The sequence below is a fragment of the Chroicocephalus ridibundus genome, chromosome 1, assembly GCF_963924245.1.
Source record: "Chroicocephalus ridibundus chromosome 1, bChrRid1.1, whole genome shotgun sequence".
NCBI lineage: Eukaryota > Metazoa > Chordata > Aves > Charadriiformes > Laridae > Chroicocephalus > Chroicocephalus ridibundus.
Genome location: NC_086284.1, coordinates 217,882,122 through 217,895,306, shown reverse-complemented (window position 1 = coordinate 217,895,306; position 13,185 = coordinate 217,882,122). Strand labels below are relative to the sequence as shown.

Sequence of the window (13,185 nt, the reverse complement as noted above, 5' to 3'; positions counted from 1 at the left end):
TAAAAATCCACATTCTAGAAGTTTTGAAGTTGTCATTTATTTATTTTAATATTTTTGCTGTTATAGAGATATTCTGAACGATAAAATGGGTGATCTGCAAGCTTGTAGTTACTTCTTTTTATTCAGCTTTTATGTCTTCCATGATCTATATTTCTGTTTCGTGAAAAAATTCTGGGCAACTTGTGATGTCCTACTAAGGTTTTTTGGGGGCATTTTTCTAGGAATGTTGTTGTTTTCCTTGACATTGGTCTCTGAGAGTTTATCTTGATCCAGTTAAAATATATTGAAAGTTTCCAAACAGTTTTAGAGCTCACATCTAAGCCAGCTCTAATTGACCTCTAAGGACTTCTAATTAAAAAAAATAATTAAAAAAAGCCAGATGTCCACATGTTATTTATTTTTATTTTATATAGACTAGATGTGAATAGGTGCTGGTCAATTTTTGAAGTGAAAAGCAGTAGTAGCAACAACGGTATTTGACCATTAAACTGTGGTTAATGTGGATGGAGCCAATGTGATATAAATTCTCATGATGGATGAGTCTTAAATCCCTCAGCACCGTAATGTGCAGAATATTAGAAATCGAGTTGAAAATAGTAACGTAGCTGTATCTGTGGCCATAGTAATAGCCACACAGATCACTGTTCTTTACTGTGAGGGTGGTGAGCCCCTGGCCCAGGTTGCCCAGAGAAGTTCCATCCCTGGAGGGGTTCAAGGCCAGGTTGGACGGGGCTTGGAGCAACCTGGGCTGGTGGGAGGTGTCCCTGCCCAGGGCAGGGGGTGGAACTGGATTATCTTTAAGGTCCCTTCCAACCCAAACCATTCTATGATTCTATAGCCATGTAATATGGATAAAACATAATTTTGTGTTTATAAAAGATACAAAAACAGTGCAGAAGAGCAGCAAGCTTTTCTATGAATTGGAAATACAGCTCTGGCGTGGTGCAGTTTTCAACTGTGCACCGTGTTAAACAAAAAGGTGGGTTTCTATTGTATGAGAAGTTTGGCAAGGGGTTTTTGGGTTGGACCTCAGGGGATTTGTCATCTTCCTAAAATGGTTTGTGGCAGTTGTGCAGATTGCCTCTCCTTTCACTCCTCGTTTTTCCCTAAGAGAGGAAGGATCAGGTAATCTCCTGCTAATGGTTTTTTCTCTGAGGTGGAGAGAATTGATGGGAAGTGATCTGCTCGACCTGGAGGAGATGCTGGGTTTCATCTCCTCCATCCTTAGTCTGCTGTTGACCTGTTGTGTTTTTACACCCTGAAAATTTCTGCCCTTGTGAATTGTCAGAAACAGGGCGAGAGAATTAAGTCCTGATGCTCTCGCATGGGTTTTGTTATATCTTACTGGCTTTCCAAAGTCAGATTTGCTGCTTGGTTTCAGGTCATCGATAGAATCGTGTAAAACACTACTGAGTTGTAAGAACTAAAACTGAACTGAGTTCCCGTGAGCATTACAGAACATTAATTTTACATTTTCTTTGTCGCTGGCCTATTTAACGCCACTTGCACGAAAGGAATGTTCTTGAGTTTGCAAATATTTCAGGGATCATGAGGTGGTTAGACGTAAAATATTTGTGTATGGGTATCTGTGATAGTGCATTAAAGTGTTGTATCAGATATTTGGAAGAGGATGGTTTGAGGAGGCACAATCTGCAAAGAATTTTCAGCTGTTTCTATAACCACAGCAAGGGTTGGGTTTGGGTGGTGACACAGGGCTTATCTAGAAAAAGCAAGCCCACGATCAATACAAAGCATGGTACTTAGGCTTTAGAATATTTAGTGTAATCAGCTTTGGAAAAACCTGTAATTAGTTTTCTGTAGTGAATAAAGGGTAATTTAAATGGGGGTGGACAGAGCTGTAGAACGTGCTCCACGGCACCATACTGAAGATGAGGTGGTTGGCAGAGGGCATGTGTTGCTTCGTCCAAGTAGAATTAAAATTTGGCTGTGTGCTTTTGGTACAGCAGGGATATTTTTGGTGAAGTTTCATTAAAAAACCCGCACAACTTTCATAGAATCATAGAATCATTTCGGTTGGAAAAGACCCTTGGGATCATCGAGTCCAACCATCAACCCCACTCTACAGAGTTCTCCCCTACACCATATCCCCCAACACCACATCTAAACAAGTCTTAAACACATCCAGGGATGGTGACTCCACCACCTCCCTGGGCAGCCTATTCCAGTGTCTGACCACTCTTTCTGTGAAGAATTTTTTCCTAATGTCCAGCCTAAACCTCCCCTGTTGCAGCTTGAAGCCATTCCCTCTTGTCCTATCACTAATTACCTGTGAGAAGAGACCAGCACCAACCTCTCTACAGTGTCCTTTCAAGTAGTTGCAGAGAGTGATGAGGTCTCCCCTCAGCCTCCTCTTCCTCAAGCTAAACAGTCCCAGCTCCTTCAGTCGCTCCTCATAAGATTTATTCTCCAGGCCCTTCACCAGCTTCGTTGCCCCCCTCTGCACTCGCTCCAGCACCTCGAGATCTCTCTCGTGTTGAGGTGCCCAAAACTGGACACAATACTCAAGGTGTGGCCTCACCAGTGCTGAGTACAGGGGGACAGTCACCTCCCTCCTTCTGCTGGTCACACTATTTCTAATACAAGCCAGGATGGCATTGGCCCTCTTGGCCACCTGGGCACACTGCTGGCTCGTGTTCAGCCCCTTGTCAATTAGAACCCCCAGGTCCTTTTCTGCCAGGCAGCTCTCCAGCCACACTGCCCCAAGAACTACTTCAAGTAGTTTCCTCCATTGTTTTAAATTACAGATGTGCCTGACATGCATTCTTTCTATAATAAATTTTGACTTTTTTATTATTTTTTTTTTACATGCTTCAGGATATAGAAAAAAAGGTAAGTAGTTCAGTAAGGAACAACGAAAAACCCAAAGTTGTTATTTCATTTTATTTTTTGTCTGTCTGCAAAAAAAAGTGCAAATCTCGACAAAGAGAAATGCATCCTGTATGTATAGAACAAGTATAGCGCGACGTATGGTGGAAGTTGTCTGAGACGCTTCTCTGAGCCTGAGCTGGAGGCACCATCTTAAGTAGTGAGAGTACAAAAGTTTACCCTTTAATGGGATGCTGCTAAAATAGAAACTTTTTGCAGTTGGCTTTGTAGTATCAGTTACCTGGGTGGAAATAACTTGTTAGAAGTAAATGACTGATGTTGAAATGGCAGTTGTGGTAATGACCACTGGTAGTTAATGATTAGTCACTAAAGTTATTTTATTAATAAGACGTTATGAGCCTGGAATGAATCTGCGCTGATAATTTAGGCATTAAATCCTCCATAGCTTGTTAAAAATCACTTGTCTAAGTATTTCCTCTGGAGGACTTGTAGCTTTGTATGCATTATGTGTGCTTGTGTGCCTTTTTTAATGTATTTTAGAATTCTTAATGAGTCCCCTTAATACTACATGTTAGAACGTACTACAGATGAAAAGCCAAAAAAATGTCAACGTGCTCAGTAGCGGTGGAAGCAGCATCTCCTAAATGAATTACTCGAGTTGTATTAGTATTCAAAAGATAGATGTTCAAAATTCTTCTGTATTATTTTAAGGTACTGGACATGGGAGTGATCCTACAGTGAAGGGTTTCAGCTTACTTAGTTGGATACTTCAACCCATCTAGGAGTTTCCAGAGGAATAATTACTAATTAAAGAGGAGAGCAGAGTTTTAGATGTACTTTTTAGATCCGCTTTTGGAAATAGGTTAAGCGTTTGGTTCTTTCCAAACATTCATGTGTTTGGAATTAAGCACGTGCTAAATGCATTCCTGAACTGGGGTGGTAGAGAAAAAACAGCTACTTCGAAAGAATTCTTTTTACCCCTGCCTGCAAACGGGTGGTGCCGGTTCAGCTTTTCTCATGTCAAAATGTCCACTTAGTAACAGTTAACGAATAAATATTCAGGCTCTGCACGTATTTCGTTCGGTAGCTTAAGCAAGTTTCCCCAAGTTCAGAAGTGATCTGCAAAGTTGATTTAAAAAAAAAAAAATAAATAAAAAAATTCATCTCAGCAGGGTGTGCTGGGTTCCATCTTCGTGACGTTCCCAGATACATTTGGACAAACGACGGCACAGCTGTTGAGGAGGGAAGGAAAAAACCCAGTACAATAGACAATCTCTACATTTTCAATGCCGCAATCATCAGCTTATTAATGTACTGTTGGGGGAAAACTAATAGACTGCCGTTCTCAATCGCTGTCTATTCCTTGCTGGTACAATTTATAGTAATGTTTTGCTTTGCAAGTGATGCTCGCTCTTGATCCAGTTTTATCTCTCTGTGTCTTTTTTTAGGCCAAGCAGCTGGAAGAGAAGGACAGGGAGCTGAAGAAGCATGATGCCTACTACAAAGAGCAGCTGGCTCGACTGGAGGAAAGGGTAAGTCGCCTTTGCCTTTTAACGAAGAGTTCGCTCTTCGTTTCTGCTGCTGACTTTCTCCTTATGTTTTACCCTTAAACAAGATGCCTTTTCGAAGGAGATAAAGATTAAAACTGTGGCCAGAGGGGTTTTTTTGGTATTAACTGCAATGCTTTCTGTCTTAATATTGACAGCACGGAGGCTTTAATGATGAGAATATTATTTTCTTTACTAAGTTCTCACATTCGCAATGAGATTTCGTGTCGCAGTAATTGCGTACAGAGAAATAACACTAACGAGGTTACTTTTATACCAGCATTGATGAAGAGCCAGTGTAAGTGAATATCACCAAGTAATCTTAAAATTGCACATGAAACGTGAAGATATATACTGCATTTCTGCTTTCATTGCAGTCCACGCTTGCTTTCGTTGGGTGGAGTTAGTGGTTGCTCTAAAAGCCACCAGTATATGAAGAGTTTAATGTTAATTGCAAGTTGTTTATGCCACGTTTCAAAAGCAGTTCTGTGTCTTTTTTTCACAGTAGACTTGAAACTAAACTGTACGGAACAGTTTGGTGAGCTGTGTGAAGTGCTTACAATGTTTTAACATATTGCTGTTAAATTCCTATTCTTTATAGGGTATTATTTTATAGGATGCGAATTTTCAAATAATTACTGCTGTCATCATTTTCTACATCCCAGGTTGGTTGTAAACTTCAGCGTGAGCACAGTTGCCTCCTTTTCCGCTCTGCCTTCTTCCTGAGCCTGCTTATTGTTGATTAATTGGGATTTTTTTCTTTCAGTTAGTTTTGAAAACAACATTAACAAGATACATATTCATTTATGCAGCTTAGCAGGATAGAAGAAAACCCCTTGTTTTTATGGATTAGGAAGAAGAACATGTTGCATGAATTATCAGTGTGTATAATTGGTCTTAATGAATATTTTAAACAGAGGGCATATCAGATACTGTCTCCGTGTTTTGTCCTACCTTTTTGAAGATGACATTAATGAAGTCATGTTCTTGGCGATGAAAAATAGTTTGAAAGGATGAGGGTAAATTACTTTAATGATTCTAAACCTGCATTATTTAAACGGTTAAAAATTAAGATCCTTAAAAAAACAAACCACCCTACAGAATACCTTTCTTATTCTCAGATAACTGGCTGCTGTTAGAGGAAAAGGCGTCTGCAGTATCTCATCCACCCTGGCTTCTTGTGGGGTGGTTGTACCTCTGCTCCTACTTAGCCTTCCGTTCTGTCGTCACGGTGCAAGTAGTGCTGGAGTAATTAATGGCAAAGGATGTGTGGTAAACCGGGATTCTTCGTTTGAAAGGTTTTGCTTTGCCTTTTGAAGATGCCGTGCGACAAATAAAATTTTATTCTTAGCTATTTTTAATGTTAAATTAGGTCGCTGATGGAGCGCCTTCGCTTGCTCCTGTTAAGTGAAGACTTCCAGGGTGGAACCACATGTAAACGCGCGTGCGAATATGCCATTGTTGTGTGCGAGTGAGATAACGAACTTTAAATAACTATATTTGAGTGCTAGTGAAGTGTTGTCCCCCCAGGGATGTGAAACAGGCAAACTCTGCCATCTCCTGCTTTCTCTTCTTGGACTTGGAAGTCTCCAGGGCTACAGCAGGCGGTTCTGAATTGAGTGCCTTATGCCAGGCGTGATGTTTGCTCTCTCTTCAGAGTGGGGTTCTCGTGGTATTAAGGCTTGTCTTTTCATTCCAACTTCTTTATTTGTAAGCTAAGGAACCTCTGCTGTGCCGAGTTGTCATCCGGGTTGTTTTCAAAGTACACGTGCACATCTCTTCTGCACAAAAAAAGAGTTGTTCGAGCTCTGAAAGGAGGTGAACTCTTGCGCTCCCAATCTGGCTTTGAACTTCTTCCGAGATGTGAAGATTATAGAATGAGAACCTGCAAAAGCAGAGAGGTCATGTCTCCTGCAATCCCAGCTTCGCTGCGGCTGGTGCCTGCAACCGTCATTAAGGTCATTTGTGAGAGTCTGGATTGGGGATTTTTGAGCATTGGGATGGAAATAGAGCTTTAAGAAAAAAGGAAGGTCTGCAAAGGCCTAATGTTTTGGAAATTACAGAGCGCAATGATAGGCTGCTTATTTGTTCCTAAACTGGTCCCGCTTTCAGTGAGAGGTACCCAGTGTCGGAGTGTGGGCCGTTCCGCAGGGAAAAGATCGGAACGGGAGGTAAGGTGGGAGCAGAGCGAGTGGAGCTCAGCGAAGAAATGGCAGCACGAAGAAATGTGCAATGTGAGTCTGTCACCTGTGACAAAGAATGCTAATTACATTCTCAGATCATTCTTACATCAAATGAGCACACTTTAAAAATACTTCAGTTATGCGTATGTGGTATTTCTGTCTGTTGCATCATTGAGTGTCAGAGCTCATCTGTATGATTAATTGCCTTTTTGATTACTTAGCTTTTTCAATTAGAAGCTTGATATTTGTGTTCTTCAGTGCTGCTGAAAAAACAATGCAGACATTGATAATAAAGGGAGATGACAACAGAACAGATTAGTGTCAGCACAGTGTGCTCCTTATGGAGAAAATTACTATACATATTCAGTGCCAGATGAAGTCTGTCAATTATAAAATATTTCAGTGACTGAGTGAAGATGCTCAACCTTTTCAGAGGATTAATACAGGACAAAATAACTGTGCACCAGTGACAGCTGTGATACTAAAACATAAACAATTCTATTCTCCGGGGCAATATCTGTTCATAAATTTGGTTTCTGTGCTAAAAACCTTTTGATACTTTCCAAAAACCCAGCGATTCCCCTAACAGCTGCCAGTGTTTCTAGGTCAAAGATAGCACATAAGCCGTGAGTTATTACATGCTCCACAGCAGCAAAGCCAAATGGGGTAGTTTAACAAAGGAGTTAAAGAATAACCTTCTCATACTGTATATCTGACTAGGATGCGAAGCTGTTATTTAAGGGTTCGCACGTTAAGCTTTGAGAAAAATTTGTCGGCGTTTTTCATTGTCTGCTGACAGGCTAATGGTGCTTCTTGACTACAGCAGAAAACCCCAGAGATAGCAGTATTCAAATCACTGACATATGTGTACCCTACACTGTCTTAATTATTTACTATAATAAGGTGGCGTTAGTGGTATTTGAAACCATTTGATTTTTCTTTTAAAATAGCAGAGCAAGAAAAAAGGAAAACTACCATCTCGGGCAGATTGAGCAGCATCCTACATGGGAGATCAATCCTACTGCCTCTTCCTCTACTTTAGTCTCGCGTGCGTATCCCCACACACGCTCACACTTTTCTGTCCTCTCCTATTCGTCATTGTTCTGTTCAGCTCCTCCACATCCATCGTCCTTCCGTTGCGTCACTGGTTTCAATGTCAATTCCAAGCCCTGGTGGCTTAGACTTCGTAACCATCTTATGCATCTCTAATGTTGCCGTGAGACGTAGGTTCCGGTCAACATCAAGAGTTGCGTTAATTTTGTCTGCGGAGCAGCTGGTGCCTCGTCGTTCCTTCACCCCGTTGCTTTTGCCTTTCAGTATTTTTGCTTCCTCTTATGCCTGTAGTTTTGGTGTCGTGCAGACATTCACGACGAGGTGTGTCTCCGTGTCCTTCTATCGCTTCCAGAATGATGTGTCTCTCCCCAGTTCAAATTTTCTTCAGCAAATCCATCTCTTTTCATGTTACACCGCTTTATAATGCTATTACGCATCATTACGAGAATCATGCCCCTAGTCGTAGGAGCAGAAGGAAATTAATATGCTGCTGTATGACACAACTACTTAGTTTATCACTGTGAATGAGCAAGATGTGTATCCCAATATTAATCAGGACATTTCTTGCTTGAGCTAAGCTTTTATGCTTGTTGAGCTTCCTAGAAATACTTTCAGTAAGTATTGAGTAGTACGCATGTGAATATGCATACGAGTAAGGTAATAAAATCATTCTGTTAGCATTTGGAGGTTTCGGCATTACATTAGATATGCTACAGATTTAGCAGTCAACAAGTTACTGCCCTGAGAGTTCTTCCTTGCCCATTCCGTAATTTCTGTGCCTGTCCTTGCTGACTTCAGTGGCCTTTGCGCAGTGGGATTCCTGCACCGTACAGGGCTTACTGCCAGATCAGAGCCTGAGAATATAGACGTAAGTTCTGGGAATGTGATCCTCTTATCTGCATCCATTTTTTCCTGACTTAAATTTTGAGGAAGGATTTGCAAATCGTAGGTTCGGCACTTAATTTGGGGATTCTACTTACCATGTAGGCTGTCAAGGAGCATTAACCTTAAGGTAAGATGAGCACCCAGAGCACAAAGCTGTGAGCTGATGGCACATACTATACCAGGTGTTAAATAGTATTATCCATCCTGCTTGCTACAGTAAATAGGATTTCGCTATTATGATGTGTCAGGATTTTCAGAGAAATCAAATTTACTAGACACTAAACTGCCATCCTCACTGCTGAGCAGCTTTATTCTGGGATCTTGCGTCCCTGCTAATCCTGTTGGTAGGAAACGCTTCTACCAATTGTGTGGGGAAATTATAATTTAATGATCTCTTCCTTTTTTCTGTTCAAGGCTTAGAACGGACCAACATGCTTTGCAGTGATAGCCCCAGTGCTCAGGAAAGGAGATGATATACGGTGCGGCTCCGCAGCCAAGTATTGGCTTTTTGTAGGTGTTTATAATGAACATAAGTGCTAAGATGCCAACAATGCGAGTTCCACATTTGTTCAGATGCTTCAGAGGCTTGTTTACCTTTTCAGATCTCAACAACTAAATAATCAGAATCTGTTTACTGTGTCTTTTGTAAACTGTAGTTTGCAAGATGTAGATAACAGAGGGGGACTATTATAAAGCACTGTAATAGCTACAAACATTTTTATTCCCTACACCGTGTTTTAGCAGTTTAAACGTTTTTGTTTCTGTTTGTTTTAAGTTCTCAGTCTGTTTACTTTCCGCGATCTTGCATGACTCCATCAGCAAGAATTTCATAAGCAGAGGATGAGTCTGCTCTCACCTCTTGTGTTCAGAAGTTTGTATTCGCTAGAGCAAACATGTTTACTCTCTGTGCATTTGTACGGCATTCTTTCGTGTCTTTCAAAATCAAATCGCAGCGATGCAGGTACAGCGCTTTAAGACTTCAGGCTGGATCCAGCAAAGTAGGAAATGATTTTGGCTGATGGTACCATGTACGGAGCACTTAAGGCGAGACACAGGGAAAGCACACCAACCTTTTGTCCTTCTTCCCATCAAGAAATGGAATTAGGTCTAGCAGGGAGCTGACAGACTTGCTAAGTTTTACTTGTTGATTAAGTGCAATGGGTGCTTTCCTTCCTGGACACAAGTAATTTTTCCAAATTGTAGGTTTTTCCAAATTGTCCTCTGCAGTACAAAATACCACTCAAACAGATTTCTGTTCTGAGCCTAATGTATAGCAACAGGAATAATCACCGTGTTCTATATTTGCTTTATATTTTGCATCTTTCTTACCAGAGATGAGTGAAGCAACCTTTCGGAAGCAGCTTTAATGTACAGTGCCAACATCTTTTTTGAGAACACGTTCCGTAAAGGAATAGAATCATAGAATGTGTTGGGTTGGAAGGGACCTTTAAAGGTCATCTAGTCCAGCCCCCCTGCCGTGGGCAGGGACATCTTCAACTAGATCAGGTTGCTCAGAGCCCCGTCCAACCTGACCTGGAATGTCTCCAGGGATGGGGCCTCCAGCCCCTCTCTGGGCAACCTGGGCCAGTGTCTCACCACCCTCAGCGTAAAAAATTTCTTGCTTATTTCTAGTCTGAATCTTCCCTCTTTTAGTTTAAAACCATTACCCCTGGTCCTATTGCAACAGGCCCTGCTAAAAAGTTTGTCCTCATCCTTCCTGGAGCCCCTTTAGGGACTGGAAGGGGCTGGAAGGTCTCCCCGGCGCCTTCTCTTCTCCAGGCTGAACCCCCCCAGCTCTCTCAGCCTGTCCCCACAGCAGAGGAAACACTGAAACTCTTACAACTTCCCCAGCTTTCAGAGTGTCTCCAGTTTGCCTCTATGGAGGTGCTTCATAGCCCTCTGTCCAGAGGGATGAATTTGGTAAACGCGCTACAGCTAAAAATGCGTGATCTTTTTCTTTCTTCTGCTGTGAGATTTAAACTGATGCTTCCAGTAATGCCTGTGTTTTCTTTGACCTGACCAAACTCCCATCTTTCAGAAAAGACTTGCTGAAAGGCGGTTCGTAGACCTTCCTTCTCTTTACGTTCTAAGTGGATATACCTATGTTGTATTACTTAACAAGAATTTTTGCTTTTAACCAGTCAGTGTAGCAGCAGTTTGTGCTTTGAAAAAAACAGTTCCGTTCTTTTTACCCCTCTTCCATTTTTATGAGATATTCTCAGTGTTTTTCTCTTGTTTCTATCTGTTTGTCTACCTATTTCTGTCTCTCCCCCTCCCCATATCAAATATATATATGTATATAAAAGTCGCATATCAATACATAACCCTATTCCCAAACACTTTTCAGGTAGAAGCAGTAAAATATATTATGGGTTCCATTTAAAGAATACCACTGTATATCGGATCACATAATTATTAATGATTTGTCTTACCACTGGGAAGTTATTGGTGCCTTCTTTTTTTTAATGGATGCTCAGCAGCGACAGGGGCTTCTTGCAGTTTTCCCCAAATCGGTGCCGCTGGAGACCCGAGTATAAAATCGAGATATATTAATTTCTCGTTTTCTATTTGGGCCAGGAGACTTTTCCGTGTCTGAGCTCATCTGCTGCATCGACCAGATAAAAGTAGGAGTTCATCAGAGTTTCCCAGTGCTTTGTGTTCCCATATTGCTCGTGAAAACCACCCTTTTTAGTACTGACCAGAGCCTAATGTTTTTGTCAGTTTAGCATAATAAAGCTGTCAACCCAACCTGTGATCTTGCTTCGCGTCGCCGATATTAGAAAATTTCTCTCTTCAAATTTCATTATATTTTGGGGGATAGGGCTTTTGTTGAACGTTTCTTGCCTGGCAGGTTGAGATTAGGAAACTTGCTACCAATTACAATATCTGAAACCTCCGCCTGATTGACAAAGACAGACGGAGCTGTAGCCTTCCGACTGCAGCGCTGCATTAATGCGCCACCTCCGTGTCTTGCGGAGCCACAATGATTATTCCGAGCAATTGTTTTTAAGCCTTGATTTTCTTTTTTTTTTTATTTTTTTTTTTCTGCTCATTATCTTTTATTTACTGGTTTCAAAATAAATAGATAATATGCCAGTTATTAAATACCCACCTCACCCATATATTTTTTCCCTAAGCCCACCAAAAATGCAGGGCATTTTCTTGCGAGACATTTTCCCATTAAAAATACCTGCTTCGGTCTCATCTTTCACTATCACATATCCGATCAATAGCAATGCTGGAATGCTGCTTAATAACAAAATAAGGAGTTGTTCCACGCTGAACAGTAGGTATTGATGTTTCTCTAAATGTTTTGTTTATAGATTATTTTTCCATTCCGCATGTGTGTCTTTATAGAAACGGAGACAAAAAAGAAAAGCGCGATCACTAATATTCCAGGCCTTTTTCCCTGCGCGGTGTAAGATGCTTGATAACTTTTAACATGTAACCACTAGTTTCATAGAGGCTGTTTGCAGACCCTTTTTTTACTTAGCCAATACGCGCAAAACCGTGGTTGGGGATGGTTTTTGATTTTTTGGTAGTTTCGGTTTGGGGCAAAAGATGGATAATTCCAGGTTTTCATTTTGTAAGAATTTGCAGAAGACCTCGGGGTAATGGTATACGGGATGCGAGCTAATAACTTAGAGCAGCAGGGAGGTATTTATGTGATCTCTCAAGACCTTTCAAGTGCGCTGTGCTTTTTGTAACACAGTTATGGGCTTTTTTCCCCTCTATTTTACCTCCATTAGTATATCTCTCTAACCCATCATCGTTCTTACAACTTTGTTTTCCTGAGTAACTTCTGGTTTACTACATTTTTCTTGCATCGGTGGCCAGAACCGACTCTGCTATTTTCCCTCCACTCTTCCTGCTCTATTTCATTCCGCTTTTTGGCCTAAAATGCTGTTTTAAACTCCTCCTGGAGTCTCTTTCTTAGCCTATAGGATGCCCCGGTGTCGTTTCCTATAGAATTTTTGGCACTGACATTTCCCCAGGTCTGGGCGAAGGTGTTTTTTTGAGGTTGCACTGTGCGTGTTATGCAGAGATGGGAGCGGTGGGATGGACTTTGGTTGGAAATGTGGATTCTCCAAACATCTAAAATTCAAGCTCTCAGAGATTTTGATAGTAAATAGGGGATACACTAACCCAAGAAACGGGCAAAGAATATTTTTCAGGAATTGGCTATTTATATGGTGTTTGTGTTTATCCACCTGACGTGGCTTTGTAAAGATGATTTCTTTCATAAACCCATTTCCGTTCTTGCAGCTTTTCAGTCCTCGCTGCTTGAATTGCAATTGTTTTTTTTCCTAACTTTTCCTCCGTTATACAATTATCACTGCTCTGGATCTCGGCGTTTACTGACTTCCTCCTCTAAGAATAAGAATTTATTGATGGTCCCGTGATAACTGGGGATTCAAGTCACTTGAATCTTGGCGCTTGTGAAGTCTGAACACACCGACGTGTTGTTCCTACGACTCAAAAATATAGAGGAGGATATCTTCCCGTGAATAAAAAATACAGATGAGGATAAACTGTGGTGGGAATGGGAATATATGGGGCGATATGCAGTGGAAAAGCAGCGTGTTGGGCAGCTCTGCTCACCCTCTTCTTTATTCCTGTGTCCGAAATGATGTTTTCCGGAGAGCTGGATAACGCCTTTCCTCTGCCGT

At 41.3% G+C, this 13,185-nt stretch overlaps 1 protein-coding gene across 4 annotated transcripts in view; it reads left to right on the top strand.

The window, feature by feature from the left end:
* The window catches only part of CHCHD3 (coiled-coil-helix-coiled-coil-helix domain containing 3), a 172,792-nt gene that overhangs the window by 104,108 nt on the left and 55,499 nt on the right, over nt 1-13,185 (top strand). For 2 of the 4 annotated variants that reach the window (XM_063323704.1, XM_063323703.1), the window contains exons 5-6: nt 2,836-2,850; nt 4,296-4,379. In XM_063323704.1, the coding sequence (XP_063179774.1) occupies nt 2,836-2,850; nt 4,296-4,379 (99 nt within the window). The remainder of the gene's footprint in view (nt 1-2,835; nt 2,851-4,295; nt 4,380-13,185) is intronic. The other 2 variants (XM_063323707.1, XM_063323706.1) reach the window with 1 other exon arrangement.